The 25,534-nt window shown below is 45.3% G+C and overlaps 2 protein-coding genes across 2 annotated transcripts; one reads left to right on the top strand and one right to left on the bottom strand.

Annotated features, from left to right (window-relative positions):
• Positions 1–16,940: 16,940 nt before the first annotated feature.
• LOC117866972 (glycine cleavage system H protein 2, mitochondrial) lies at positions 16,941–19,053 on the top strand. Its single transcript, XM_034751282.2, has 4 exons — positions 16,941–17,157; positions 18,126–18,214; positions 18,440–18,610; positions 18,687–19,053. Exons 1-4 carry the CDS (start codon positions 17,067–17,069, stop codon positions 18,810–18,812), a joined length of 477 nt encoding a protein of 158 aa, XP_034607173.1. The 5' UTR covers positions 16,941–17,066; the 3' UTR covers positions 18,813–19,053.
• A 486-nt stretch (positions 19,054–19,539) lies between these two features.
• On the bottom strand, positions 19,540–21,541 carry LOC117866981 (uncharacterized). The gene is made up of 4 exons (XM_034751292.2): positions 21,385–21,541; positions 21,146–21,283; positions 20,900–20,961; positions 19,540–20,075 (listed from the first exon to the last, which is right to left on the bottom strand). Exons 1-4 carry the CDS (start codon positions 21,431–21,433, stop codon positions 19,848–19,850), a joined length of 477 nt encoding a protein of 158 aa, XP_034607183.1. The 5' UTR covers positions 21,434–21,541; the 3' UTR covers positions 19,540–19,847.
• Between the last annotated feature and the right edge of the window lie 3,993 nt (positions 21,542–25,534).

Genomic DNA, 25,534 nt, shown 5'->3' with positions numbered 1-25,534 from the left:
CTTACTTACCCACTAAGTCACTAGGTCACTAAACCAATAAATGATTTAAGTCATTAACTTACTTACCCACTAAGTCACTAAATGACTAAATGATTAAGTCAGTAAGTCACTAAGGCAATTTAGATGTTACACCAAGAAATGAAGAATGTCACTAAGTCATTATCTAACTAACTCACTAAATCACTAAGTAACTTAACATAGAAAAGTAAAGCAATTATCTTACCATCCTATCCAGGATTGGTCCTGTCTCCATCTGCCTTCCAGCACGGGTACTTTGGTCGTACACCGTGTCTTCATCGTCGAACGAGTGGATGTCGGCGTAGTCATCTTGCGTCCATTGTACCCTTAGCCTGTGACGCATCGCACCTTGGTACCAAGTCTGGTATCGCCTGTACTCACTGTTTGTGTGCGGGTCATCGTTCTCGTCCACGTTAGCTTCGAACTGCTCCCATTCCTCAATGTAGGCCTGGTGGAACGTGTGCGACTCAGAGCCCTTCCGTTTCTTCTTACGATCCACGTTGCACGTCACGTTAGATGTTACTCCTAGGCAAAATTTAGTTAATGGTAATGGAAATAATTCAAATAGTAAAACACCTACTTGTGTAACTCCACACTAGTCGAGGTCGCAGGTGTTGGCCAAATCTGCCTGATCCCAAACTGACGTGCTACTCGATCAGGCATATGGAACTCGACAGCATAGAAACATATGAGAGGGCACTTCATCCTATATAGATCATTGTCGCTCGCACACATGACGCTAACGGCAAAAGGAGGTGCGTCCTCTCCTTCATACGGCTGCCAATCTACCTGCAACATGTCAAAACAAAATGTTAGTTGTTATACTAAAGCAATACAAAGCAGTAGTACAAAAAAAATTGACTTATAGTATAAGCCGTGAGCGCGTCTAGCTCGTTGATGTAATCTAGGTACGCCCGCTCCAACCTCGTCTGGCCAACCTTAACCTGATCCCAAAGATACGCCCATGTCGGCTGCCATCTCGGTGGCTGACCTGGGAACCACGGTCGACGACCCATAACCTCGGGACGACCAACTGGTAGATGGGCCCACATCCATAACTACAATAGGTACACGCACCCACCAACTGACGTCGAGGCTGAAGTCCGACGGCACGCCTCGCATAGCTACCGGTAAAGGAAACGCAGCACAGCTGAGCCCCAACTGTACTGACCCGCCTGCTGCCAGTCAGTGAGGCAGTGGATCCACATCCAAGACGCAGTGTCACCTGTAGCGTCTGGGAAAATAACGCAGGCAAACAGGTGCAGGATCCACGCCCTGCAGTTGCGCCCAATTGTCTCCGCATCCATGTCCTGGGGGCAGTGTCCGAAGTGTTCCCGCAGCTAGGAGATTAGCACTCCAGATGTGCAAGTCCCTTGATCCTCAAACTCACGACCAAGGAAGGCCGCCACTCATGCTCTCCAACCCTTTGAGATGCACGGCTCAGTCACTGCATTGCCGTGAATCGACAGACCCAGCATCTTCTGATAGTCCTGTAGGGTCACTGTCATCTCTTCGAACGATAGGTGAAAGCTGTGAGTCTCGGGCCGCCACCTACATTTTACACAAATATTACTTGTCAAAATGTAAGGACACAAATATTACTTGTCAAAATGTAAGGACATAAAAAAGTGAACATGAACGGAGTCAATAGAAGCAAGATAATACCTGTCAACCAACGCAGTTATGGCCACTAAGTTGAACTTGGGCAACCCACGACGAACCTGAAATGAGATGACATCTAGGCCTGCCATCTGTAGGAAAGGAGTGTAGCGGTCGTCGTACTGCAACACCAAAAACCCATCGTGGGCTCTAGAATGTAGGAGTGGAAGGACCTGCATGCAAACAAACAGAGTCTGACGTTATTTGAGGAACAAGACGTGTACGCTTGCAAAAATTAGATCATCAACTGTAGATTATTACCTCCCCTCCCGCTATGAGACATCATCGGTGGGTCTGGTCGTACGCCTGGTCGAGTAGGTGGAATTGCACCATCCTACAAAAAGTCAATAACAAATAAAATCAGTAAACAATGAAACATAAAGTTAGAGATGTACAAGCAAAAGGTACTCTTACAAACATCAATTAAGACACATAAATAATTGAATGAAGAAGACACATATGAAGTAACAAAAAGAACCATTAGTCGCACCTCACTAATCTGCCAATGGCAATTGCGTGAATTATGGCCCAATCTACCGTACTTGCCGCACTCATTCTACTCTGAGTCAGTAAGAAAATGGTGTTGCTCTACCACGCCTCGTTCTTCTGGATACCTGATCCATAGTCATGTTATGCCTCGTTCTCTTCCTTATTCCATGCTTGTTCCAACGGTAAGCTAGATCCGCAACGTATTTTGGCCCATCATATGGAGGCCACTCTCTAGGATCCCGAAAAGGCACGAAGCGGGGGGCTCCATGTGCACACAAGCGTGTCTACACTGAACTCATGAGGTATCATGCTCTCGATATCAAAGTTGTGATGCCTAGCTGCTGGCACCAAATGAGAACATACGAAGTGGTACTGCCTTGGCCTACCACAAGTGCACTTGAAATCTCGGAGGACTACCACATGTATCCTCGACTCTCGGATCTCGCCGTAGGACATTATCCCGCCCCTATGCTCCACCTGATAAGTCCCTGTGGCGAGGTCAAAACATTGGACCTCATGTGTGGCAGCCCTTTCATTTGCAATGCCTAGGTGTCTCTTTGGTTTTTCAGCCCATCTCTCCCCAGCACTCTGCAACGCTTCTGCTTTGGCGTGTCTTTCATTGAACCACGCAACAAGCCTGTAGAAGGTGAATTGAATGATTGCGTTCACGGGCATACCACGTATCCCCAATAGAACCTTATTGAATGACTCGGCCATGTTACTGTACTGAAACTCATACCTCCATCCACCAACGTCGTGAAATCTAGTCCACTTATCCAAATCTCTCATCAAACCAACAAGCCATTATCTACCTTCTGCATTTGTTGCGGATCTGACCTGCTCCAATTTGCGCTGAAATTAATAGTCCTCAAGCTGACGAGCAGCAACCTGAAACAGATCAAAATTATCCTTCACACCATCCTTCCGAAGTAGGTTCTCGGCAAGGTGCCGAGTACACCAACGATCATGCAAAGGTGGATACCCCTCTATCTGCTCTTGCACAGCATGAAGTATGCCCTGGTGCCTATCAGATATGACGCCAACCTTCCTGCCAGGCCCAACCACATGTATTCAGACTAGTCTCAAGAACCATCCCCAACTGTCATTATTCTCGCTCTCAACCAATGCAAATGCCAAAGGAACCAACATGTTGTTCGCGTCACAAGATATGGCTATAAGAAGTGTGCCCCTGTATTTGCCAATAAAAAATGTACCATCAATAGAGAACATAGGATGACAGTGCCTAAAGGCTTCCACACACTGAGGGAAGCACCAGAACGCACGCCCGAATATATTCCTCCCATCCTTCCAAGCATTTGGTTCGGAGATGTACTCAAAATGCATGCTTGGATTCACCACTTTGATTGCATTGAAAAGCACTGGCAGCTGCTCATACCCAGACTCCCAATCCCCATATATCATCTTCCATGCTCGCTGCTTAGCCCTCCAAGCTTTACCATAAGTTATCACATAACCTCCATAAATCTCCTCAATGGTTCTGATAATTGTTCTAACTTTCATGTTGGGTTGTTCCTTTAATATTCCTATCATCCGTTTGGCAATTAGTGTCGGTGTTTTAGACCGGCAACCTGCCTAGGGGGTACCCTAGGAGGTCTTTTGCGCGGTGGGTGCCGTCGAGAATCAAGGAGTTAATGGTGACGCAAGGAACACAATTTAGACAGGTTCGGGCCACTAGATCACGTAATACCCTACATCCTGTGTGCTGATTGTATTGAACTTGGGTGAGTTGAGAGAGTTGTCTTTGAGGGGGTCCTTGCCCGCCCTTATATAATCGAGGGAGCAGGGTTACAGGCTAGAATCCTAGTCGGATATGGTTACAGAGTTCTACTCGGTGTAGACAGAGTAGTTTCCATATGTATGTTGACTAGTCTTTGGGAGTCTGAGTGGGCCACGCTCCTATGCCGCGTAGCCCCCGAGTCTTGATTACGTCCGAGTACGCCCCTTAGTGGGCCGTACAAGGCCTACTCGTGGGCCTGGGATGTATGCCTGACAAGCCCCTAAGTATTTTGTAGTCGAGTGGCACAGTTCCGAGTACTTAGAAGCTGCTATCCGAGTAACTCCCAGTTTTCAGCGGTTGTAGTGTCTTCAAGTACTCGAATACTGTCATGTGACTAAGGGACTCTTCGTCTATTTTTGCTTCGAGTTGCTTCTATCTTGAGAAATTATATGGTAGTGCGATGACAATCGCACTCCATATGGAGTAGCCCCCGAGCCTTAGTTTGAATCGAAAAATCAGGCTAAGGGTCAATCCCGTGTTCTGGTTTGTTTGTCTTTAGTAGTCTTCCGAAAAAAGAAAACTTTGTCCGGTGGGTACGGTATCCGCAGCCCTCGAGCACTTAGGCGATTTTCCGTGGTCGATGAAGTGGTCAAACCTCTTGATTTGAGTAGCCGTTGGGTATTATGGTAATAAATCCAGTTTATATCTGGTCGTTGCGTAATTGACGCTTGGAATCCGGAGGTGATGGCGATATAATGGGTGGGCCCGCTTATGGTTAGGGTTACGTTCTTTTTAGCAGATCTATTTTGTCCCCCCCCTTTTTCCTGTTCATCTTTGAGCCGTCGTGCTTTCCAGTGCCGCTACCACCATTGTTGCTTTCTCCTTACCCTTGAGAGAGATCTGACGTTGATCCTTACCTTCTTTGCTGTCCCTGAGGCTATCTGATGCGCATCAAGAAGATGGGGAAGAAACTCAAGAAAACTCAAGCCCAGACCGCAGCTGCTGGTAAGGTGAGATCCAAATCAAAAAAGGGGAAAGAGCTTGTGCTGCCGGCGCCAAAGTGTGGCCCGACGAAACAGACTGCGCCACCGCTGCCTAGGATCACCAGGCTTTGGTTGATGCTAAGCTTCTTCAGTCAAAGCTTGAACTCGAGTGGAGGCCTGCTTTTGGCAATGCGTGGCAGTTTGAGGAGCACCCAAATGAGACTGTCATGCTTGCACACTTTGTGAGAGAGGACTGGCAGTGCCTACTTCTGACTTCTTCAGAGGTATCCTTGCGTATTACAAACTTCAGTTGGTTCACTTGAACCCCAATGGTGTGCTTCATATGTCCATCTTCGTACACTTGTGTGAAGTATATCTGGGTGTCCCTCCTAGTCTTGAGCTTTTTAGGAAGCTGTTTTGCTGTAAGCCACAACCTAGTGTGATTAGGATGAAAGTTTTTGGAGGTGCCGAGTTCCAGCTCAGGAACTCGGGTGCTTATCTTGACTACAATTTGACTGACTCGCATGGTGACTGGAAGAGAAGATGGTTTTATATTGGGAATCATGACCCTGCTTTGCCGGTAGTCACTGGACATGCTCCAAAGCACGTGGAGAATTGAGGGAGCGAGCCTGAAGACACCCCTGAGATTTTCAACCTACTGTCTCAAATTGCTGAGTTGAAGTCGTTGGGCTTGACTGGCATCAATGTGGCTGCCAGTTTTCTCAAGCGGAGGGTTCAGCCTTTGCAGCAGCGGGCTCCCTTAGGCTCAGAGTACTCGGGTTTTGATGACCCGTCGCATATGTCTCCTGATGACATATCTGTGGAAGCGTTGCTATCGAAGTTGTTCAGGAACTATAAGGGGGTACCGGTTATTCCAGGAGTCCTTCATCAATTTGACAGTTGGTATGGGCCGAAAGAGGTATGTTTTTTTGCTTGACTTGTATTCTTCGAGATGTTGGGATGTCTTCGAGTAACAATTTGTTTGCAGTCCCGGGTTCTTTTTGGCTATCTGTCGCAGTCTGAGGGGGAGGAGATAGTCGTGGCTGACTCTGAAGATGAGCCTTCTCCTCCTACAAAAAAACAACGAGTAGTTCGAAAGAGGGCTGCTGTGAAGTCTGTTTCGACATCGAGTTTGACCCCTAAAGGGTTGCAGAGTACCAAGGTACATAGTCGTTTGTTCTTGGTAATTTTTGTAGAGTTGTTCTGGAATCCTTGATGATTTTAGTTGATTGGAAAGGCTGTCGACGCGACTCTTGGTGGTGATGAGGCTACTTCTGGTGAGGTACTCGCTATCGCCAAGGACGCTATTAGCATTGCGGCTATTGAAGATTTGTCAGTGGGGGGTGCCGCTTGTAGACTCAGGAGCAGCCCCCAAGCCCGCGGCCCCAGCGCCGTCAGTTACCGAGCTGCTAGTCCTCGAACAGGTAGTCGTGGGTGTGTCTTCTGAGGTGACAGACATCGCGAAGACACCGGTGATTGCTACTGGCGCTCTGTTATCCGATGTTATCGCTAGTGGTGAATTTTTCTGACTATTTTTGGTAGTCTGAAGTTTTCGTAGTCTTATCCTCGATTTTTTCAGGACTTGGCGAGAATATCGTGCTTTCGGCTGTCCCTGTTGTGCCTAGTACTCAACCGACAGTCACTGAGAGAAACGTGTGCGGTTGCCGCCGCAATCATCTCGGTGAGATTTGCATAAGTATTTCTTTGTTTCGTGTTTTTGAGCTTTCTGAAGGACGTGTGATGACTTCGTGTTTTGATGCAGGGATGCGGAGGACACTATCCCTGTGGGCTATGGACACAGGAGTGGATTCTTGTCCTTCGACTACTCTTTCTGGTCCCTTGGTTGATTTGACTGTTAATGACGCACCCGAGGTTGACACAAACCGTCTTGGTGCGACTATCTCCATGCTTCAAGAAGTAATCTGCTCAGTGGAGAGCCCTTCGGTCCCTTCGGGTTCTGGTGGTGTTCCATTTTCAATGTATGTTGGTGGTCCCTTGGCTTTAGTTGATGTGACTAAAGTGGATGAGGCTGGTGCACCGGATATGTAGCCGAAGTACATGTGTTCTTTTTGAAGTCGATGTATAGTGTCTTGTAACGACTAATGTGTGTTGTTTGTCAGGTGCTGTCTTAGGTGGAGCTCTAGAGCCTCAGATTGTTAAAAATACTGAGGGTTCAGTGCTTGAGCTGCCGTCGGAGTCATAGTTTCGGGGAGCTATCCAGAGCTCTCAGGTGTGTGATCTTTTTTGAACGTTGACTGACTATTTTTTGTTGAAACTTGACGACTTGCTTTTGGTTCCAGGATCTTTATGATAGAGCTCAAAGGAATACTTGAGCCCTCCAGGAGCGAAATGATTCTGTACAGCGATTGGCGCAACTGGAGCAAGAGTGTTGCCGTCTCACCGAGTCCTTGAAGGTTCATGAGGAGGCTGTGAAGTCTTTTGCCGTGGAGCGGAGGGACCATGAAGTGTTGCAAGAGAAGTTGGAGAATCACTACAAGTCTTTGAACAAGAAGTACCATGGTGAGTACTCGCGATTTTTGAGTATTTTTGACTATAGTCAAGGGTTTTAATCTGTTCCTTTGTTTCAGAGCTCAAGAGAAAAGAAGCTGTTGTGAGCAGCCAGCTTCTTGACTGGAGGAATGAACATGACCGAGTAGCTGACGAGGCTGACCGTCTCCGGGCATCACTAGTTGAAGCTCAGGCTGCATGTGAGCATCAAAGGGATAGAAAAAATCAGAATGGAGTTATGCTCGCTATGGCCATGGTGGCCTGTAGAGATCATGGCCAGACCATAGGAAAACTTCGAGGTGAGCTCCAAGAATTGACTGATGCTGCGCAAGATGTGGTAAATGCCATTGCTCCTGTTGAGGATAATGTTGAGCCTCGTTCACTAGTCGAGCGGCTAAAGATTGCTCCGGGTAAGGTTGCTGGCCTCTGCAAGGCTGTTTGTAAACAAGTCCTTGCGGTGGTCAAGTCATATTACCCGAGGGCATATTTGACAGCGGCTGGTGACGGTGTTGCTCAGAACTACACGGAGGATGCTTACACGCAATATTGCTTACACGCAATATCTCGAGGAGGCTGAGCCAATTGCTTCGAAGATGTCTGAGTTTGTATCTTTGGAAAAGCCTTAGGCTTGTATATTCTTGTAATCTGCCGAGTATTTTGTTTACCCGAGAAAATCTCTGAATTTTATTTGAAGTCCAATGAATGATTGTTTTTGTCAATCTTTGTCGTTGGGAGCAAATCTAGGTGCTAGCTGAGTAGTCGTGCAGTTGCCAATTATTGTCGTTGCTATTTTGAAAACACTCTGTCCCTTTACTCTCCAAGGGAGGTGCACGGGTGTACTGTACTCTTTTGTCTTTTGTGGTGTGAATGCCTTCACGTGAATGTTGTGATTTCTGTAAGCTCATGGTCAGCACAATTGTGTGGACCGACAACTTTTGTGATCTTCCACTTCCCGATGATATTTTGCTTCCTTGTACAAACCCTCCATGGGCACCGTTCCTTGTCACACACAACTGTGTAACGGCGCTCCGCATATGAACGCAAGTCCTTGTAAGGTCTCTTCCGTATCACCGCAAACGCCTGCAACCACCTCTTCAATACGGGAAGGTCCTTGAATACCCTACCCTCCTCAATAACCATACTAGGACCAGCCTCAGGAGCTTCTAGGAGCTCATCATCTCGTCCTTCTGCAAACGCCTGATCGGAAAGAGTAAGATCGCTAAACTCGTGAACTATCAGATCACGGCGTCCGAGGAAGATACGCCTGAACATCTCAATATCACTCTCTGTCATCTCTCCAGCAGGGCGATCATCATCAGAATCAAGATCCACTCCCATCTCATATGCATCTTCATCATTCATAATTTCAACACTATTGGAGCCACGCAATCCATCTCCACATTGCACTTGCGCAGCAACTAGAGGCACATCCACATTTTCTGGAATGTCTCCTGCGACATTAGTACAAATATGAGTAAAGAACAAATTGATGGAGCAAAAGGGGTTAGCTCCCAACAATAGAAACTAATAAGACACTTACTCAGATCATTCTGTGTGAAAAGGAACTCATTAGGAGAGTCTGCCACATCATCAACAATCCGACAAACATCTCCAACTATTTCATTGGGGGCAGATTCAGCATCGGGAATCGTAGGTGCAACCTACACGTCCATTACAGGTTCTGGGACGGGAGGGTTGAAGTGTGCCTGTTGGCCCATTGGTTAGGAAAACCGACGAGGATTTGGATCAACTAACACCCAATGAACAACCACTTCCACACTTGGGGAATGACTGTTCATAACTGTTCTCACATATTTCTCCCACTATCCTGCACACCGAATTAGGACCATCTTCCTTTGAATGTTGAGAGGGGAACCTAGGTGAAGTATGCCCTCGACTGCGATGTCATCATCTCTATGACAATGTAGCTCCTCCCGAGCCCTTGCAAGCAACTCACTAAACGAGCGTTTCTCATCGAATATCACAACCTCACACTGCATGGCAACAAACTTAACACATCCATAGTCATCCCTTTCCACGGTGCCTCCATGATATATGCTCACTACATTATCCATCTAGTACATCAATATAACGACGCACAATTCATTTAGTCCATAATAAATGAAGCATTCTAAGTACAAGGTCTCTAGTATGAAATGAGATACTATCAATTGACTACTAACTACTAAATACAACTAACTAACTATGTCACCTAATATGTACCTATGTACTTAAGTATACAACTACTTAACTAAATATCGTAATAACTATATTACTATGTAACTAACTATACATCTAACTATGTAAACAAAATTGCATACGAAGAAACTTCTAACTATCTATTTCTCTATCTAACAATTCTCTCTTCTTATCTATTTATCATTCTATAAGCACATCCACCTAGTTAAATAGTGTCATGAGTATTCTCTATTCCTTCTATCATTGCAATTCATACAAAAATCCTACCAAATTAAATTAGTTTTCAAATCTAACAATTCTATCTAACTATCAATTTATCTATCTAACTATTTTATCTACCAATTCTACCTACCTATCTAAATTCCACCTAACTATTCTACCTTCTTTATCTATCTAGTTAACTATAACTCTTCTTACCTGAGTGGTGCACACCGGCGGCAAGGGATGGGGGCGAGCGTCGGGCGGGCGTCGGGCAGCCTCTGACTGGGGAGGGTGCGGGCGTCGGGCGGGGGGCCACCGGCGGGGGTGGCCGCGGGCGCCCGGGCAGGGGGCGGGCGGCCTCCGGCCGGACTGCGGGCGGACGCAGGCGGGGGCGGGCGGCCTCCAGGCGGGGGCGAGCGGCAGCGGCGGCAGCAGGATCCGACGGCGATGGCGGTGCGGGTTTGAACGAAGATGAAAAAAGAAAGGGACGTGCAGTGTTATGGTAAAAGGTTTGGCGCCAAGCAGGCTGGTGCCAAGCCTTGGCGCCAAGATCGGTGGCGCCAAGCCTTGGCGCCAGCCACGCCACCCGCTCGTCACGTAAGGCACGCCATGCCACGTGACCACGCCATGGTGGGGACCTTGGCGCCATGGAGGCTGGTGCCAAGACGTCGTAGCTTGGCACGCTGGCGCCAAGCTAAGGGCCCATTTTTGGAATTAGTTCCACCAGGGGTCTATTTGTGAAAAAAATTCACGAAAAGGGCTAAAATAAAAAAGTCAGTTTCTGGTTCTGGGTCATGAAACCGTTTAGCAACAAGATCCATGGGCTTGTCTGGCCTCTTAAGCTCGAGCGGGTTCGCGAGCAATCGGGACAACAAGAAGATGTACTGAACAGTGAGGTGGAGCCTTGATCTGGTGACAGAGTGTGGGTAATCATGTTGATATGAGACAAGTGCGAAGCAGCCGGCGAGAAATCCATCAGAGTTGGGCTGCCTTGCAGATAAGGCAGCGCATTTGAGAGCAGTCTTGACAGCAGGTGAGCAGACTCGGAACGATCCTTGCTCCGGTAGCAGTGATCCTTCTCAGTGGCGGAGCTAGGATTTTTGCGAAGGGTATGTCGAACGAAAATTTATATATGCAAACCGGTAAAATCCATTTAGCAATTAGGTACAGTATCATAAAAATTGCCTCACAATTCAGTACACAACTACTAAATAGCATAATAAGTCTTAAATGAAGATAGAAATAGTTCAAATAGCACACTAATAGTTCAGAATATGCATGATAGAAAATTGACCAAATAAGATTACAACACTACTTTTTGGGCCTACGCTTTCTAATAGACATGAAAGTCTTGATCACGTCATCTTCATCTACTTCATCCAAAATGTCTTTCTCAATGAATGTGACAAGGCAATCATCTAAGAGATTATCAATCATTTTGTTTCCCCGCTTGATTTTGACAAAATCCATTCCAGAAAATGCCCTCTCAACACTTGCCGTCACCACCGGTAGAATCAATACCAATTTGATAAGCAAATAAACCAAATCATAAACTTTGTGCCTATTTTTTTTCCACTAGCTTAACTGAGAGGTCAACAAGGTTTTCTAGACCACTGAATCCATCATCTTGTCTCATGACATCAATATAGGTATCAAGTTGCAATTCGAGCTTTAGCAATTCGGAGCCAAATATGTCCTTAGGATAGAATTCAGCAAGTCGGCATACCATATGTGCATCAAATGATGCAAATGAATTCGATGGGTTGAGAGCAGACATACAAGAAAGTAACTCCATATTAACCTCATCAAACCGATTATCAAGCTCTTGACTGATTTTATCAATAACCTCGATGTATACCTCTCTTCTGAAGTGATCATCATTTATTTGGTCTTGGACAAACCTTCTTGATCTTCCATAAGGCACATAATTAGCCTCCATATCAGGAACTCCGACACCATGTTTATTGCAAAACAAAGTGACCTTTTGAAGGAATTGATCCCATCCATTAGACCTCAAGTGTTGTATCTTGCCCAAGAATGATGAGTACATCACGGATTATGAGAGCCACACCGAGTCTCACCAGGCCTAGCCAACCCTATCTCTTGATTCAATCCTATCCCAGTATTGAGTTCCCCACATTCAAGTGCTTTCGTGATACTCTCAAGTCTAGCATTTCGAAGCATCCCATGACGCTTACATGAAACTCCAACAATATTTAGCAAGAGAGACACTTGGTCCAAGAACCATACACAATTAATATTGTCCTTAGCAACGGCAACAAGAACTAGTTGGAGTTGATGTGCAAAACAATGGACATAATAAACAGAAGGTGACTCTTGCATGATCAATGTTTTTAGCCCTTTAATATCTCCTTTTATATTACTAGCCCCATCATAGCCTTGACCACGGATGCTAGTTACAGTCAAACCAGAACTAACAAGTACAGCTTCAATTGCTTCCTTAAGTGATAAAGAGGTAGTATCATCTACATGAACTACTCCAATAAAGTGCTCACATGGTCTTCCCAATTTATTAACAAAACGTAAGCAAAGGGCTAGTTGTTCTTTATGTGATATCACTAGATTCATCAGCTAAGATAGCAAAGCAATCTTCACCAATCTCTTCAATTATTTTCTTTCTAGTCTCTATGGAGAAACATGAAATAATTTGTTTCTAGATCATTGGGCTAGTTAATGAGCAATTACCTAGAGCATTGTTCAGCACAAACTTGTTCACTTCTTCACTATTTGCTGCAAGAAATTTCAACAATTCTATAAAGTTGCCTTTGTTGCTAGACTCTTCACTTTCATCATGTCCACGAAAAACCAACCCTTGATGCAAAAGAAACTTGATACATCTTAGCGAATAAGTCAATCTGATCTTGTAATGCTTTCTTTCTTCATCACTCCACTTCTCAATTTTATTATCAATTGCTGCATTAGGATTCATATAGCCAATGTACTTCTCTTGAGCTTCCTTGTGTGCCTTAGATTTATGATGCTTCAAAAGTGAATTATCTCCTACATTCCAATTTCTCCATCCATCTACAATAAATGCATCCATCCCTTTGCCCTTGTATTTTTTGTTTTTGAACAAGTAGCACACAAAGCAAAACACAGAATCCTTCTTGATGCTATATTCAACCCAATCATATTTGGCAAACCATATACATGTGAAATTACGATCTCTATCTCCAATTTTCCTTTTTGGAAACTCATGAGCATAAGGACGGAATGGCCCTCTAAGAATGTATGCTCTCCTAATTGCATCCTAATCATTAGCATGATAATCTAAAATGGGCAACCTTTCACCTGGATCATGTGTAAGGCAATCAACATCGTAACGTGAAGGATTTGGTTCTACAACATTGCTTCTGTTACAAAAGGATCAACAATTTCTTCAATGATTGTATCCTCCTCTTCCATTTGATTTTGCTCTTCCACAACAGGAGTTGAACAAGCACGTTTCTTTGCAGCTTGTTTCTGAAACATAGAAGCAATGTCTCCATCTCTCTTCATAGTTCACAAATCCTACAAAGCACAAAGGACATACTGTATAAGTATAATCAACTAATTCATCCCTATTTCCTAATTCTCAGTTCTCACTACCTACAAAAGTACACCTACACAGCTTACAACAACATCAATTGAACTAATTTGAGGATAAATTGAACAACAACTAACAGTTAGGGTTAGAGATTTGGGGGAAAATTTCTTCAGTGGCAGTACTTTGCTTCAGCAGGGAGATGGAGGGGACGCTGGTGGCCGGGTGATGCGATGCACGGAGAGGGACTGAGGGAGGACCAGAGGAGACAGCGGACAGCCGAAGCCGGACAGGGCACCGGTGCGGGGCCGCGGGCGTGGGGCGTGGCGTTGGCGTGGCTGTGCCGCTGCGGGCGGAGGGCGCTGGCGCCCTGGCCTGGCAGCCGAGGAGCGGGGAAGGCCAGCCGGCGACGGCGGGGGCCGCGCCTGGGCCCTGCGCAGCGTGCGCTCGCCGCTCGGTCGGCATCGCCTGCGCTGCTGCACGGTGCCTAGCGTCCTCGCGATGGGATACGGTGTGCGGACCATGCGGTCCTTTTTTTTACAGAGGGGTAGCTTTGTTGGGCTGGGCTGCTTAGGGTATGTCGTGCCATACCCGGACAACCCACTAGCTCCACCCGTGATCCTTCTGGATGAGGCTTACTGCGATGAGGAGGTCGGCCCTGGCCAGACTCAGATAGCGCACCGCGTCCCAGTCCGGGAGGCAGCGGAAATAGGATGTCAGGAAGCTGACGAGGCCCACGAGGGAGCGCTCCGCGACGGTCCACGCCTCCAGCGGAGAAGGGCCGTCGCCGGCGACGATCTTGGAGAGGACCTCCTCCCTCGATCTTGCCTCCTCTGAGGCATTTGTCTTTGGCTTCCGCTCGCGCTTATTCCGCCTCTTGGCGCCGCCGTTGGGATCGGGCTCGCAGAAGGAGAGGGTATTGGCGATGATGTTGGTGACAGGTGAAGCAGACGCCGGCGTCGAGGAGGCGCGGGGTGAGCTCCGGCTTGTCCTCCAACGGCAGCAGGTCGAGAGCTTCCTTGTAGTACCCGTAGATTATGTCCAAAATCTCACCCTCTCAGGTGCCGTCCCAAGTGTCCGGGCTCACGCCGCGCCGCCACCGGTCTGCCATGGGGAAAGGGAGCAGCGGCGGGAGGTTGTGTTTCTCCAGTTATGTTGCCCTCCTGGGCGTATAGGTGTTTAATCCGGCAGCGACAATATCTCTTCTTTTTTAGGGAAAACAAAATCTCTTTTTTAAGCATGTTAATTATGTTGGACTTCGATGTGCCTGCCATTGCCTTCCTACCTATGCATGCACATGGGCTCAAATCAGCTGGCCCGGTAGGCCTCCATGGGCTACCTGACTTTGAGCATAACTGCATGAGAGCAGTAGAGAGAGCTAGAGAGGTGCCATTGTGCCAATATGAAAATCCGCTAATTGTTATTTTTTATAAAGCTTAAAATTGAGAAGTTAATAAAAAGATGGCCAGTTCTTTTCCTGTCTGTTTTTTTGTGTTCATCCTCATCCACCGAAAGTGCAGGGAAGCTGAAGAAAGAAACAACACCGTACCAACTGATGCCAAAACTTACGTGGCAGCCTCCAGCAGATGGTTGGGTTAAAATCAATGTAGATGGCAGCTTTGTTGAAACCAAGGGACAAGCTTCAGCAAGTATCATCATCCAGGAATTCAGGATCATTTAGGACAGGTGTCACTCTCTTCCTGGAGGTAATTGTTCCATTGTTTCCTGCATGCAAAGAAGGCTTGTCACTTGGTATGTGTTGGATACAAAGTCTAGCATTATATTGGAGAGTTTGAATGTTATATTTGCCTTGCATCTCTTTCTAAACAAAGATTCTTTTTTGCTGGGAATTTCTAAGCAAGGAATTGACCGCTCATTACATGCAAGCTGGACTGAAGAATGCAGGATACTTATAAGAATTTTTTGTAGTGTTAAGTTATCAAAGGCTAATAGAGAGCAAAACAAAGGAGTTTCTGAGCTAGCACAACATGCTAAGCTGTTTGGCTAGAAACAATCCCTAATTGTATCGATCATTTTGTACCTGATGAATCGATAAAGCTCTCTATCCCCTCGCAAAAAAGATTACCAATGTCTCTTTACAAAAATAAAACTCTCAACGTTGTACTTCTGATATTCTGAATTAACTGTACGGTACAAATGGGCTGTTCTGATTATAACAGAGTTCAGTAACAGATAAATTAGCTTTGACCCAAAAAAAACCATGGACCTGTTGCGATATCTCACATTTGTGGCTTTGTTCTAGACCCCAAATTTCAGTGTTAAAACATAATAGTCACTGATGTGGCATGAGTACTGAACTGAACATCCATGAGCCACCAAAGAGCATAGGAAACAATAGATCCCCTCACCAACTGCAGCTGCTGTTGTTTTGCAGTCTGCATCAGCCACCAACCGCTGTTCAGAAGTCTGATCGGTGTCAGAGAGCACTCGTGTCGTTGGTGATTGTTTACGCGTTCCCATGCCCCAACTCCCACCCCGTGATCTTCTCAAAAAAAGAAAAAAAACGAGTACACTAGTGGAGTAGCAACAATTGTGGCTTAGGGGGTGTTTGATACCAAGGGCTAAATTTTAGCCCTGTCACGTCGGATGTTCGGATGCTAATTAGGAGGATTAAACATGAGCTAATTACAAAACTAATAGCAGAACCCCTAGGCTAAATCACGAGACGAATCTATTAAGCCTAATTAATCCATCATTAGCGAATGGTTACTGTAGCACCACATTGTCAAATCATGGACTAATTAGGCTTAATAGATTCGTCTCACGATTTAGCCTAGAGGTTGTGCAATTAGTTTTATAATTAAACTACGTTTAATACTCTGTCCAAACATACGATGTGATAGGGGCTAAAATTTAACCCCTGTCTTCCAAACACCCCCTTAGTTGAAATTTTTTGTGCGTGGGGTGGTTGGTGGCTCCCTCAAGGCAGCGTTGCGGTTGCTGCAGCATCAGTTTAATTTGGTGATTATATTAAGCCTCAAATCAGCATCGAGCCCATTGGACATGGAATTTGATGCCAAGTTCGTGATGTAACCCTTCTTCACGAATTGGCAATAACAGGGAGTGATCATACACATAACAGTCTTTGTCCAACTAAATATTGCATTTTTTTTTGCGTAAACACTCATGTCCCTCTCTTTTCTTGTAATACATACATGGCCCAAGATAGGAACTTTTTCCTCTTATCTTTCTTGATTTTCATGGCTTTTGGTTCTTGCTAAAGTAGAAAGAAAGGGAACACGTGAACTTTCCATAGATCATGAGAACAGAGAACTCAAGGGGTAAAATGATAAAATTGCAAAAAATAAAGGGGAAGTACTAAGAGCTAAGAGCTTGATTGGTTTGTTGCCAGAATTTTAGCATGCCAGCCAATATTTTAGCCATCGTCTGGTTTGTTATCAAAATTTAGCAACTTCTTCCATTTATCTTATCAAAATATTGGCAAGTTTTTTGTTTTGGCGAGCAACCAATCATAATCTAAAAGGCCTACAATGGGCCATGGCCTAGTAAGAAACAGTTTTCGCAATTTGCAAGCACACCACCAACTTCTGCATTTTCCATTATATTTTCCAATGCGCTGAAGAAAAGCGAAACGAGGCCACCAGTCAGCCACCACCAAACGAAAGCACGAACGAGCCCGGCGACAGAGCGGAAAGCGGCGCCGAGCAACCAATCCCGCCGTCTCCCCACGCCGCCGCCCCAGATCATGGCCATGGCCGCCTCCTCCCGGCTGATGTGGGCGTCCCGCGCCGCCGCCTACCTCAGGATCTCCACCTTCCCCAGGGCCTTCTCCACCGGTACGTGTCTCTCAGTCTTCTCCGTCTCCACCTTGCCCTCGGGCGCGTGCACTGCCGTTTCTTGCGCTCCGGTTCGTGGGATCACGGCTCCTCGCTGTTGGACCGGCACGATCTTGTTGCCCTGTGTGCGCAAATATCGGATTTGTGGAATGGTCCTTGATTTGGGGAACTCTGTGCGTATCAGCCTATCAGGCGGCAGATACGTTCGGGGAATGGGGTTTACGACGGGGTTTAGGCGCCGCCCCCGCCGCTCTTTATTTTCGGTTGTTTTGATTCTTGCGGTGAAAGGTATAATCTTTTCTGAAGATGAATGCTGTGTCCGTTCGGAATGATTTCGCAGTGACATGTATGAAAAAGGTTTTGCCTTTGGGGTGTATGTTACACTGCTTCTTTGGAAGATTGATTTCTCAGATTTAGATTAGCCTTAGATGTTGATGGGTAAGGCAATGTTTCGCAGCCTGAAATTAATTTTTATTGTACCGATACCATGTTGCAATTTTCTGACTCTGGAATTTTCAGACTGGTATTTGCAGGATTCTTAGTACATTAGAATTGGATACATGCATCAAGTTTTAGGAATAAGTTTGTATGAAAGATTTATGAGAAAAAGACTAATCTCTGACATAGCACAAACTACAGACACAGGTTTCTAATAACAAGATGGAATGCCACAACACTGCGATTCTTTACCTTTTATCTTATGAATAGATAGCTGTATTGGTAATTATTGTGCTTCAGAAGAGGCGCAGAAGAAATGGTCTCGGGAATCGATTTCTACTGTGGGGTTTGTTCTGTAAAAAGTGGTTGAGTAAATTGATGGTTCCCCTCGCAGGAGATTGATTTTATATCAATATTTGACTAAATGTTGATTGCTGAAAACATCCTTTCTTCAGTTTGATATATAGATTCAAGAAGTCAGGGGTCGGTCAGCATCTCACGCTCTGAATCTTTCTCAATTCCCTTTTTAGTGATGAAGGATCTGAAGTATGCTGATACTCATGAATGGGTGAAGGTTGAGGGTGATTCAGCAACTGTGGGGATTACGGACCATGCCCAGGTTGATACATTTGTATATTTCTATTACTGTGAATGTGAAGTGTGAAACAATTCTAGGTGTTAGGCCCTCCATATGTTAGGTTATCCAGTACTGCATTTGTTATACCGATATACATAATGCATGCAATCTGTTGCCTGGACCTGAGTTCAAATAAATCTATCGTGTTCAGCATACAGTATCAGGGTTTGCATCGCTTAACATTTGCTTCTTTCTTTTGGCTTCCAGGATCATTTGGGTGATGTTGTGTATGTGGAGCTGCCAGAAGTTGGCATCAGTGTATCCCAGGGAAAGAACTTTGGTGCTGTTGAGAGTGTGAAGGCAACCAGTGATATCAACTCACCAGTATCTGGAGAGGTCGTTGAAGTGAATGAGAAACTAAGTGAGGAACCTGGATTGGTAAGTGTTGCGTCAGAACTCATGTGAAAATAAATCTTCCTTGGATAGATAGTCAATGTTTATCTTTTCTGACTAGGTGAATGCAAGCCCATATGACAAGGGATGGATTATCAAGGTCAAGCTCAGCGATTCAGGTGAGCTCAATTCACTGATGGATGATGAGAAGTACTCAAAATTCTGCGAGGAAGAAGACAATCATTGAAGAAAAAAGAGTGTCTTCTGACATCAAGGACCTGTGTTTCAATTCAAGCTTTATCAGTGCTTTTGGTCTCTGAGACCCGCTGTCGCAAATTGGCAAGGTTCATCGCATGGAATAAATTAGTCTGAGATCCGAGCGTGTAAAGGACATGTCCAAGTTTCGTTATCTCTTTGTAGTTGTAATGCTCATGAGTTTTCGTTTTGCTGTCTCTGTTTCATTCCTTGGTATACAAATTGTTTGGTCCTTTGTGGTTGGTTCAGAATGTTCGGTGGTATACTGGTAGTACTATGCGTAGTGGGCAAACAGGGGACTAGGCGATACCGCACCTTTTGATTCGATGTTGATGAAATTGCAATTATGAGGCAGCCGAAATAATTGAAGCAAGAACGATATGAAACTCTTCCAAACAGAACGATAGTTCAGTATTTGAAAGACCCCAACTTGGCATCTCCTCAACCTTCCAGATAATGGAGGGCCGTAGGATACCAATGCCAGAACTCAGTTTGCGCACAAACAGAAAATAAAGCAAATCTATGGCACTGCAACACTGCATGTTAAGCTGCACGTCATGTTAGATGTCAGGAGGTGCGAAAGATTTGCCATAACTTGTCTGGTGAAATATGGTCCACTCAGATAACAAGTATCCCTGCCAAAGAACATAAACTTTGACAGGAGCATCTAACCCTGTTGAAAACCTAGCAATTAACATTGCAACATCACACGGTGGCACTTACGATCAAAACAAAGATTTTTCACACGAAATAGCAAGTGCTTTGCTCACTGTCAGGATCTAACAGTAATGATCATTGAACGCTGGACACTAGAGAGACCTAACATTTACCCTCCTTTAGGCACATTCTGCACATCAGCTAAAATACAATAACCTAGAACATCAAAAGTAGTTGTGCTGGTAGCCTGGTAGCCTGGTACAATGCAACTATGTGAAAATCCTGCCAGGAAAACACAAAATGCCTCACGCTGCAGGTCATAACGAACCAGAACATGCATCGCGCTGCAGGCCAACGAAGCAGACACGCCTCACGCTTTGATGTTCCAATTGTGTGCTGATCGTGGACCGCTTGTAATCCCCTCGTAGTATTGTGATGGCAGCTTTCCTTTGTTCCATTGCTTCACAAATTTAAGGAACAGATCATGAGCAGACTCTGAAGAAAGATCTGAAAAATATTTGCCCTTTTCTTCCTTCAACCAGGTTGCAAACTCATTGTTCTTTGCAAAGTAGTCATCTTTAGATATTTCTTTGACGACCTGTTTCAGCAAGGGGGGGATATCAGAAACAAGGTATTCAAGGCAGGAGAAAGGGGGCGGACAAGAAAGAGACTGAATTCAGTAAATGTCAAACACTAATGTTTTTGCAATGAGATGCATACCCCATCGGTCCAGTCAAATAAGTTTGATTAACTATTTCTGTTCTTAGCAACTAGCTACTTTTAACATAGTCGGATAGTCCCAGTGCCACTTTTCTTGAATCCCAGTTGCTCAGGAAAGATGGCATGTAACAAACATCATACTCAATGTAAGCACACCAGGGTTGTGAAGACATTTCAGGAATGTACATACTAATATTTGTTGCATGAAAGGAAGCAATAGCCTATAAAGTAATAAGTGCTTACTCACATCGCAGTTACAGGTTAATGGTAACAAAAAATCATGTTCTGCCTTCATAAGTTAAAACACATTATGGCAACTTTTGATCTTCTATTCAGCCTACTGGTGAGAAATAGATTCTTCGAGATTTCGATGAAGCTCCCTTGTCTACGACAACACAAGTGACTTATACTTTGGGTGCATTAATTGTAGAAATTTGCGATACCTTATGTCCTTATCCCTGATTCATGTTTCAAGACACACCCAGAACTGGAAAAAGTTCTAAGTTTGGGTCTACACTTTTATTTCTACAGTAAGCTAGCACTATTCCTCAATTTGGTTCTATTTCAGAGCAGTGTTAGACCTTTATACCCATGAAAGCTCAATCTTCTACACAATTTATGTACCAAGTTCAAATACATCAAAAATCATTCTATTTGCTCAGGAACAGCCAATGAAACAGAGGAATCGTTCAGAGAACTCACTGCATCCTTGTCTTTTCTCTTGCTCTTCTCCTCTTTGGAATGTCTCTCCTTCGAATCCCTCTCTGCAACACAAACAAACACATCAAAATCAAAACCTAGCAACAATTCATTGCGCACTACCATGTGTACTCGTTCAGAGAACAAAATTACACAAAAAATAAGTGGACGCAGGCATAAAACATAAAGTGTTGAAGAACCAGAACTGGTTGTTGGTTGGTTATGGCGATAGAAACAAGGGCACCCAACCTTTGCCTTTGTTCCTGTCGCTGTGCTTGTTCTTCTTCCTCTTCTTGTGCCTGTCGTCTTCCTCCTCCCTGTCCTCCCGGCTGCTCCTCCTGCTCTCCTTCTTGTCCCGCCTCTTCCGTTCCCTCCCCTCTTCCTCCCCTGAAACAACCAAGAAAAGAGGATTAACGCTCCATACCAAAACAAACAAATGGATGATGGGTTCGACCGAGAGAGGGGAGACGAAAGGGATCTCCGGGTACCTGAAGAGGGAGAGGAGCGGCGTTTCCTCGATTTCCCCTCGCTGCCCATCGTCGCCGTCGGCGGCCTCGCCCTCGGCCTCGTCCGCCGCCCGAGTCAGAGAGAAGGAAGAAGGGCACCGAGCAGTTTGGGAATTTTCTCGGAGCCTCGTATTGGGCCTAAGTGGATACAAAGCCCATGTATTTTTGGCCCGCCAAGTTGGTGGATCAAGGAACAGACGGTGATTCAGCCAAGTCAGAAATGGGATCCATCGAGCCCATCTTCTACCCTCCGGCGCCAAGCTCCTTCAATTCAACATTCAATCTCGTCGGAGATGTATTCCACGGAAGGTTCGTGGGCCCACCTTAACCTACGCTTGCAGTGTCGCCCCGGCGTTTCTCTCGCCGATTTACGGTCGACTGCTCACCGGCGCCGGCGTCGTTGACTACAGGGACCCATCCACCTGCGCGTGTTTACTTTGCTTCCTAATGTCGACACGTATAGGAGTGCATGAATACGTGTGTGGTGTACGTGTCCGATGTTGGCTTGGTTCGTGTTCAACACCTTCTGCGAAGGTGCTCCTGCTGCGCTATAATATACTCCTGATTTATACGACGCTGGTTAGCTCAAGTTTAAGCTAAGCAACGTCAAATAAAAAAGAACGAGGGAGTATTATATATGCCTTTTATAAAAAAGAAAATCGAATGTGTAGGGTAATAGTGGCCCTCCTCGCGGACTCTGTACCACTACCTAACCTTTCGTTCCGGTTGGAAACCCTCTAGTACCAGTTGCGCAACTGGTATTTCTAGTTCGATACTAAAAATATTAAAAAATAAAAAAATTAGAATCCCATGGCCAGCCCCCGCCCTCCTGCTGCCGTCCCCACCTCCCGCCCTCCCGCCGCTGCTCCTCACTACTGGTGAGGGGCGAGCGGAGGGGGAAGGGAAGGGGAGGTGTCGGCAGCGCATGAGAGGAAGGGGGAGAGAAGGTGCTGAGATAGAGGATAAGAGAAGAGAGAGAGATAGAGGATAAGAGAGGAGAGAGATAAGAGGATAGGGGGTGGGGGAGACGGGAGCACATGTACCGGGGGATGGATAAGGTGAGCAGGTGAGAGGCTCTTTAGTACTATGTGGAAGCTCCACCCGATAAGGTCACCTATTAGTATCGAGTAGAGCCTCCACCCGGTACTGTACCTGAGGGCCTTTAGTACCGGGTGGAGGCTCCACCCAGTACTAAAGGGGTCACAGGGGCCTCTTGGAGAACTATCCGTTAGACCCGGTACGAATGCACACATTAGTATCGGATCAAAAACCAATCGGTACTAATGTAGTGGACGAAAGGTCCATTCCCTAGTAGTGTACGTGTGAAGAATTGTCGAACCCAAATAACGCCATTAAAAAAATTAGATCAAAAAATAAATCAACCTAGGAGAAGCTAGGCGATTTTTCACTTAAAAAGAAAAACTAAACATCCAAATTCGAGCTAGAATGCACGACCACATCTTCCACCCTAACCAGTTGAGATAGGCTCACTTCCTAACCCAAATCACGTCTTATAACCAGTAACTAACATGCCCATGCGTTGTGATGTGTAGAAAAAAAAATCATAGCACCATTATTCTACCTAATAAACACAGAGACTCATTTATCGATAACTTGATTTATGATCCACGGCAACGAGTATTCCTAAAATAGACTTCAAATTAATGGACGAACCAACCTTATGTACGGTGCCATACTATGGGGGGACCATGAGGTCGCACTGAGACTCCAATAATCATGACAACAATGTGCATGGCATAGACAAACGTTCACATGTGGGTGTAGAGCGGTGACATCAAATACATAAGTTTTAAGGGGGTGTTTGTTTCTTGAGGAGTTTCTAAAATTTCTATCACATCAAATGTTTAGATACAAGTATTAAACATAGACTAATTACAAAACCAATAGCATAGATGGAGACTAATTTACAAGATGAATCTATTAAGCTTAATTAGTCCATGATTGATAATGTGATGCTACAGTAAATATGTGCTAATGATGGATTAATTAAGCTTAATAGATTCGTCTCACGAATTAGCCTCCATCCCTGTAATTAGTTTTATAATTATCTTATGTTCAGTCCTCCTAATTGCATCCGAATATTCGATGTGACATGAATTTTAGTCCGGACTAAAGGTCCAAACACCCTCTAAGTTTATGCGCAAATGGGGCTCAATAAAGTGAGCACATGCTGTAACAACCCATGGGTCAATTTGGGCTAATAATTTGAGTACCATGCATGAAGCATGGTAGCTTAGAACAGTCTCAAAAAGGAAGTGGAGAGTGGGATAAGCCAACTTAAGTAACTAGCTCTAAGAAGTATTGTGCAAACTTAGGTTAACCCTTTTACGCGAAGCGAGAACGAAAGCAGAAGTAGGTTGCAGTGTAGGTGTGATCCACTCAGCGTGCAGAGTAGCCATGAGCCATTTTTCTAAGTTGGGTCATTACAATGGTAATCAGAGCCAACTTTCGCTGTGTCACGGGTACGTGCGGGTCAGATGCACGAACATGGTGCGCATGTCGCGTGGGCCCTATGTGGACACGATATGGCACATGCGTGGCATTGGATGTACGGATGTGGCTAGGAAAGTTGAACCTTAATCGTTGCCCCTCACGGGTGAGTTGGATCCGCTCTCGACGGGGACGTCGAGTCCTAAGGGTGGGTGGATGTAATAGCCTATGGGTCAAATTGGGCCAACAATTTGAGTACCATGCATGATGCATGGTAGCTCTAGAGTTCCAAATGGGAAGTGGAGAGTGGGATGAGCCAATTTAAATAGCCATCTCTAGGAAGCATTACAACCTCAAATTAACCCTTTTATGCAAAGCAAGAATAAAAGCGTAAGCAGGTAGTAGTGTAGGTGTGGTCCACTCAGTATCGTTCGAGCGGCCTTGATGTGGCAGTTGGCGGCGCCCGTGAGCCTCCATCATCAGCCCATGAGCCTGAGCGCCCGTGCTAGCTATTGCCCTGGGCCCGTGTCGTCAACGGTAGCCAATGTTGGATAATTATTCAATTGTTGTATTAATTTCCGAAATAAATAAATCATGACAAGAGATAATTCTAACATGCAAAACTCTAACATACTAGACAACATGAATAACATAATCATGATCTTAGAAAACATGATTAACAATCAGATGAGATCACGATGCAGGTACCGGGAAGCCATGATGATGAGCGGCGCTGACGGAACGACGATGATGTTGTGAATGGATCGCAGCAGCCAGCATTGAAGACGATGGTACGCCGTGACACGAAGATTGGACGGAGGATGAGCCATGGCGACGAACATAGCAGTCGCGCGGAGTGCTTCCCAAAAACCTTATTCGCCTTTTCCTGGTGCAGGATCACAAGGACGACTGGTTCCAAAGACCTGCTCTCCCATTTGTTGGTGCACGCCGATGCAATGGAATGGAGAAGACTACAGTAGCGGCGCAGCAGTGTCGAAGAGGCAAATCCTAACTCGTAGAGACCACCTTAGAGATACCCTAACCTGGGGACCTTCCCTATAGTAGCCTATGGTGCGTCTTTTCCATAAGGGGTGGTCCATATCTATAGGGAGGAAAATCCCCAACACCCTCATTTATTAGCAATACGGGACTAATAGATGGTGTACCCCTCTTACGCTAATGGACCTTTGAGATTTATTCATAATTATTTATATGGGTCAAGCCCATATATCTAACAATCCCCACCACATCTTAAATACACATTTAGGTGTTTTGCATGTTTCTCACTACTATTTGATATACCAATATTTCAGCAAGGACTGTTAAGTTGGACTCTTGCCTAGAGCTTCAAGCTACACTCATCCATAACTTGACAATGGACTACGTCTTCAATTGCTAGTTTTGTGTGGACAAGTTTCACTCAAAGTCATAACCAATACTTGGTTGCTAGTAACCTACTCCGCGGGTGGAGCATATACGTCGTACTCCATGGAGATCACGCAAGTCTCATAGACTGCAACGTTTAACATCCGAACTCATGTAGGTATGTTCTGTCAACATCTTCGCTTATTAAAGCCAACAGAATCATATTAAGGCATATAACCAACCTGCCTTACAACATACCCGCCTTACAACATTTGACAAAAGGGCCACCAGATTTCCCCAAAAAAGGGGAGAGTAT

This window comes from Setaria viridis, chromosome 1, assembly GCF_005286985.2.
Source record: "Setaria viridis chromosome 1, Setaria_viridis_v4.0, whole genome shotgun sequence".
NCBI lineage: Eukaryota > Viridiplantae > Streptophyta > Magnoliopsida > Poales > Poaceae > Setaria > Setaria viridis.
Note: the sequence above shows the minus strand (reverse complement) of the source record. Positions and strands in the feature narration are given on the sequence as shown.

Bases quoted from the DNA above. Each gene is read 5' to 3' on its own strand.
- LOC117866981 (XM_034751292.2), bottom strand. From the start codon at position 21,433: ATGGGCAGCGAGGGGAAATCGAGGAAACGCCGCTCCTCTCCCTCTTCA. The intron at 21,284-21,384 runs GTACCCGGAGAT...TGGTTGTTTCAG, and splicing joins CCGCTCCTCTCCCTCTTCAG to GGGAGGAAGAGGGGAGGGAA. The intron at 20,962-21,145 runs GTTGGGTGCCCT...TTTGTGTTGCAG, and splicing joins CGACAGGAACAAAGGCAAAG to AGAGGGATTCGAAGGAGAGA.
- LOC117866972 (XM_034751282.2), top strand. From the start codon at position 17,067: ATGGCCATGGCCGCCTCCTCCCGGCTGATGTGGGCGTCCCGCGCCGCC. The intron at 17,158-18,125 runs GTACGTGTCTCT...TTCCCTTTTTAG, and splicing joins CCCCAGGGCCTTCTCCACCG to TGATGAAGGATCTGAAGTAT. The intron at 18,215-18,439 runs GTTGATACATTT...TTTGGCTTCCAG, and splicing joins GGATTACGGACCATGCCCAG to GATCATTTGGGTGATGTTGT.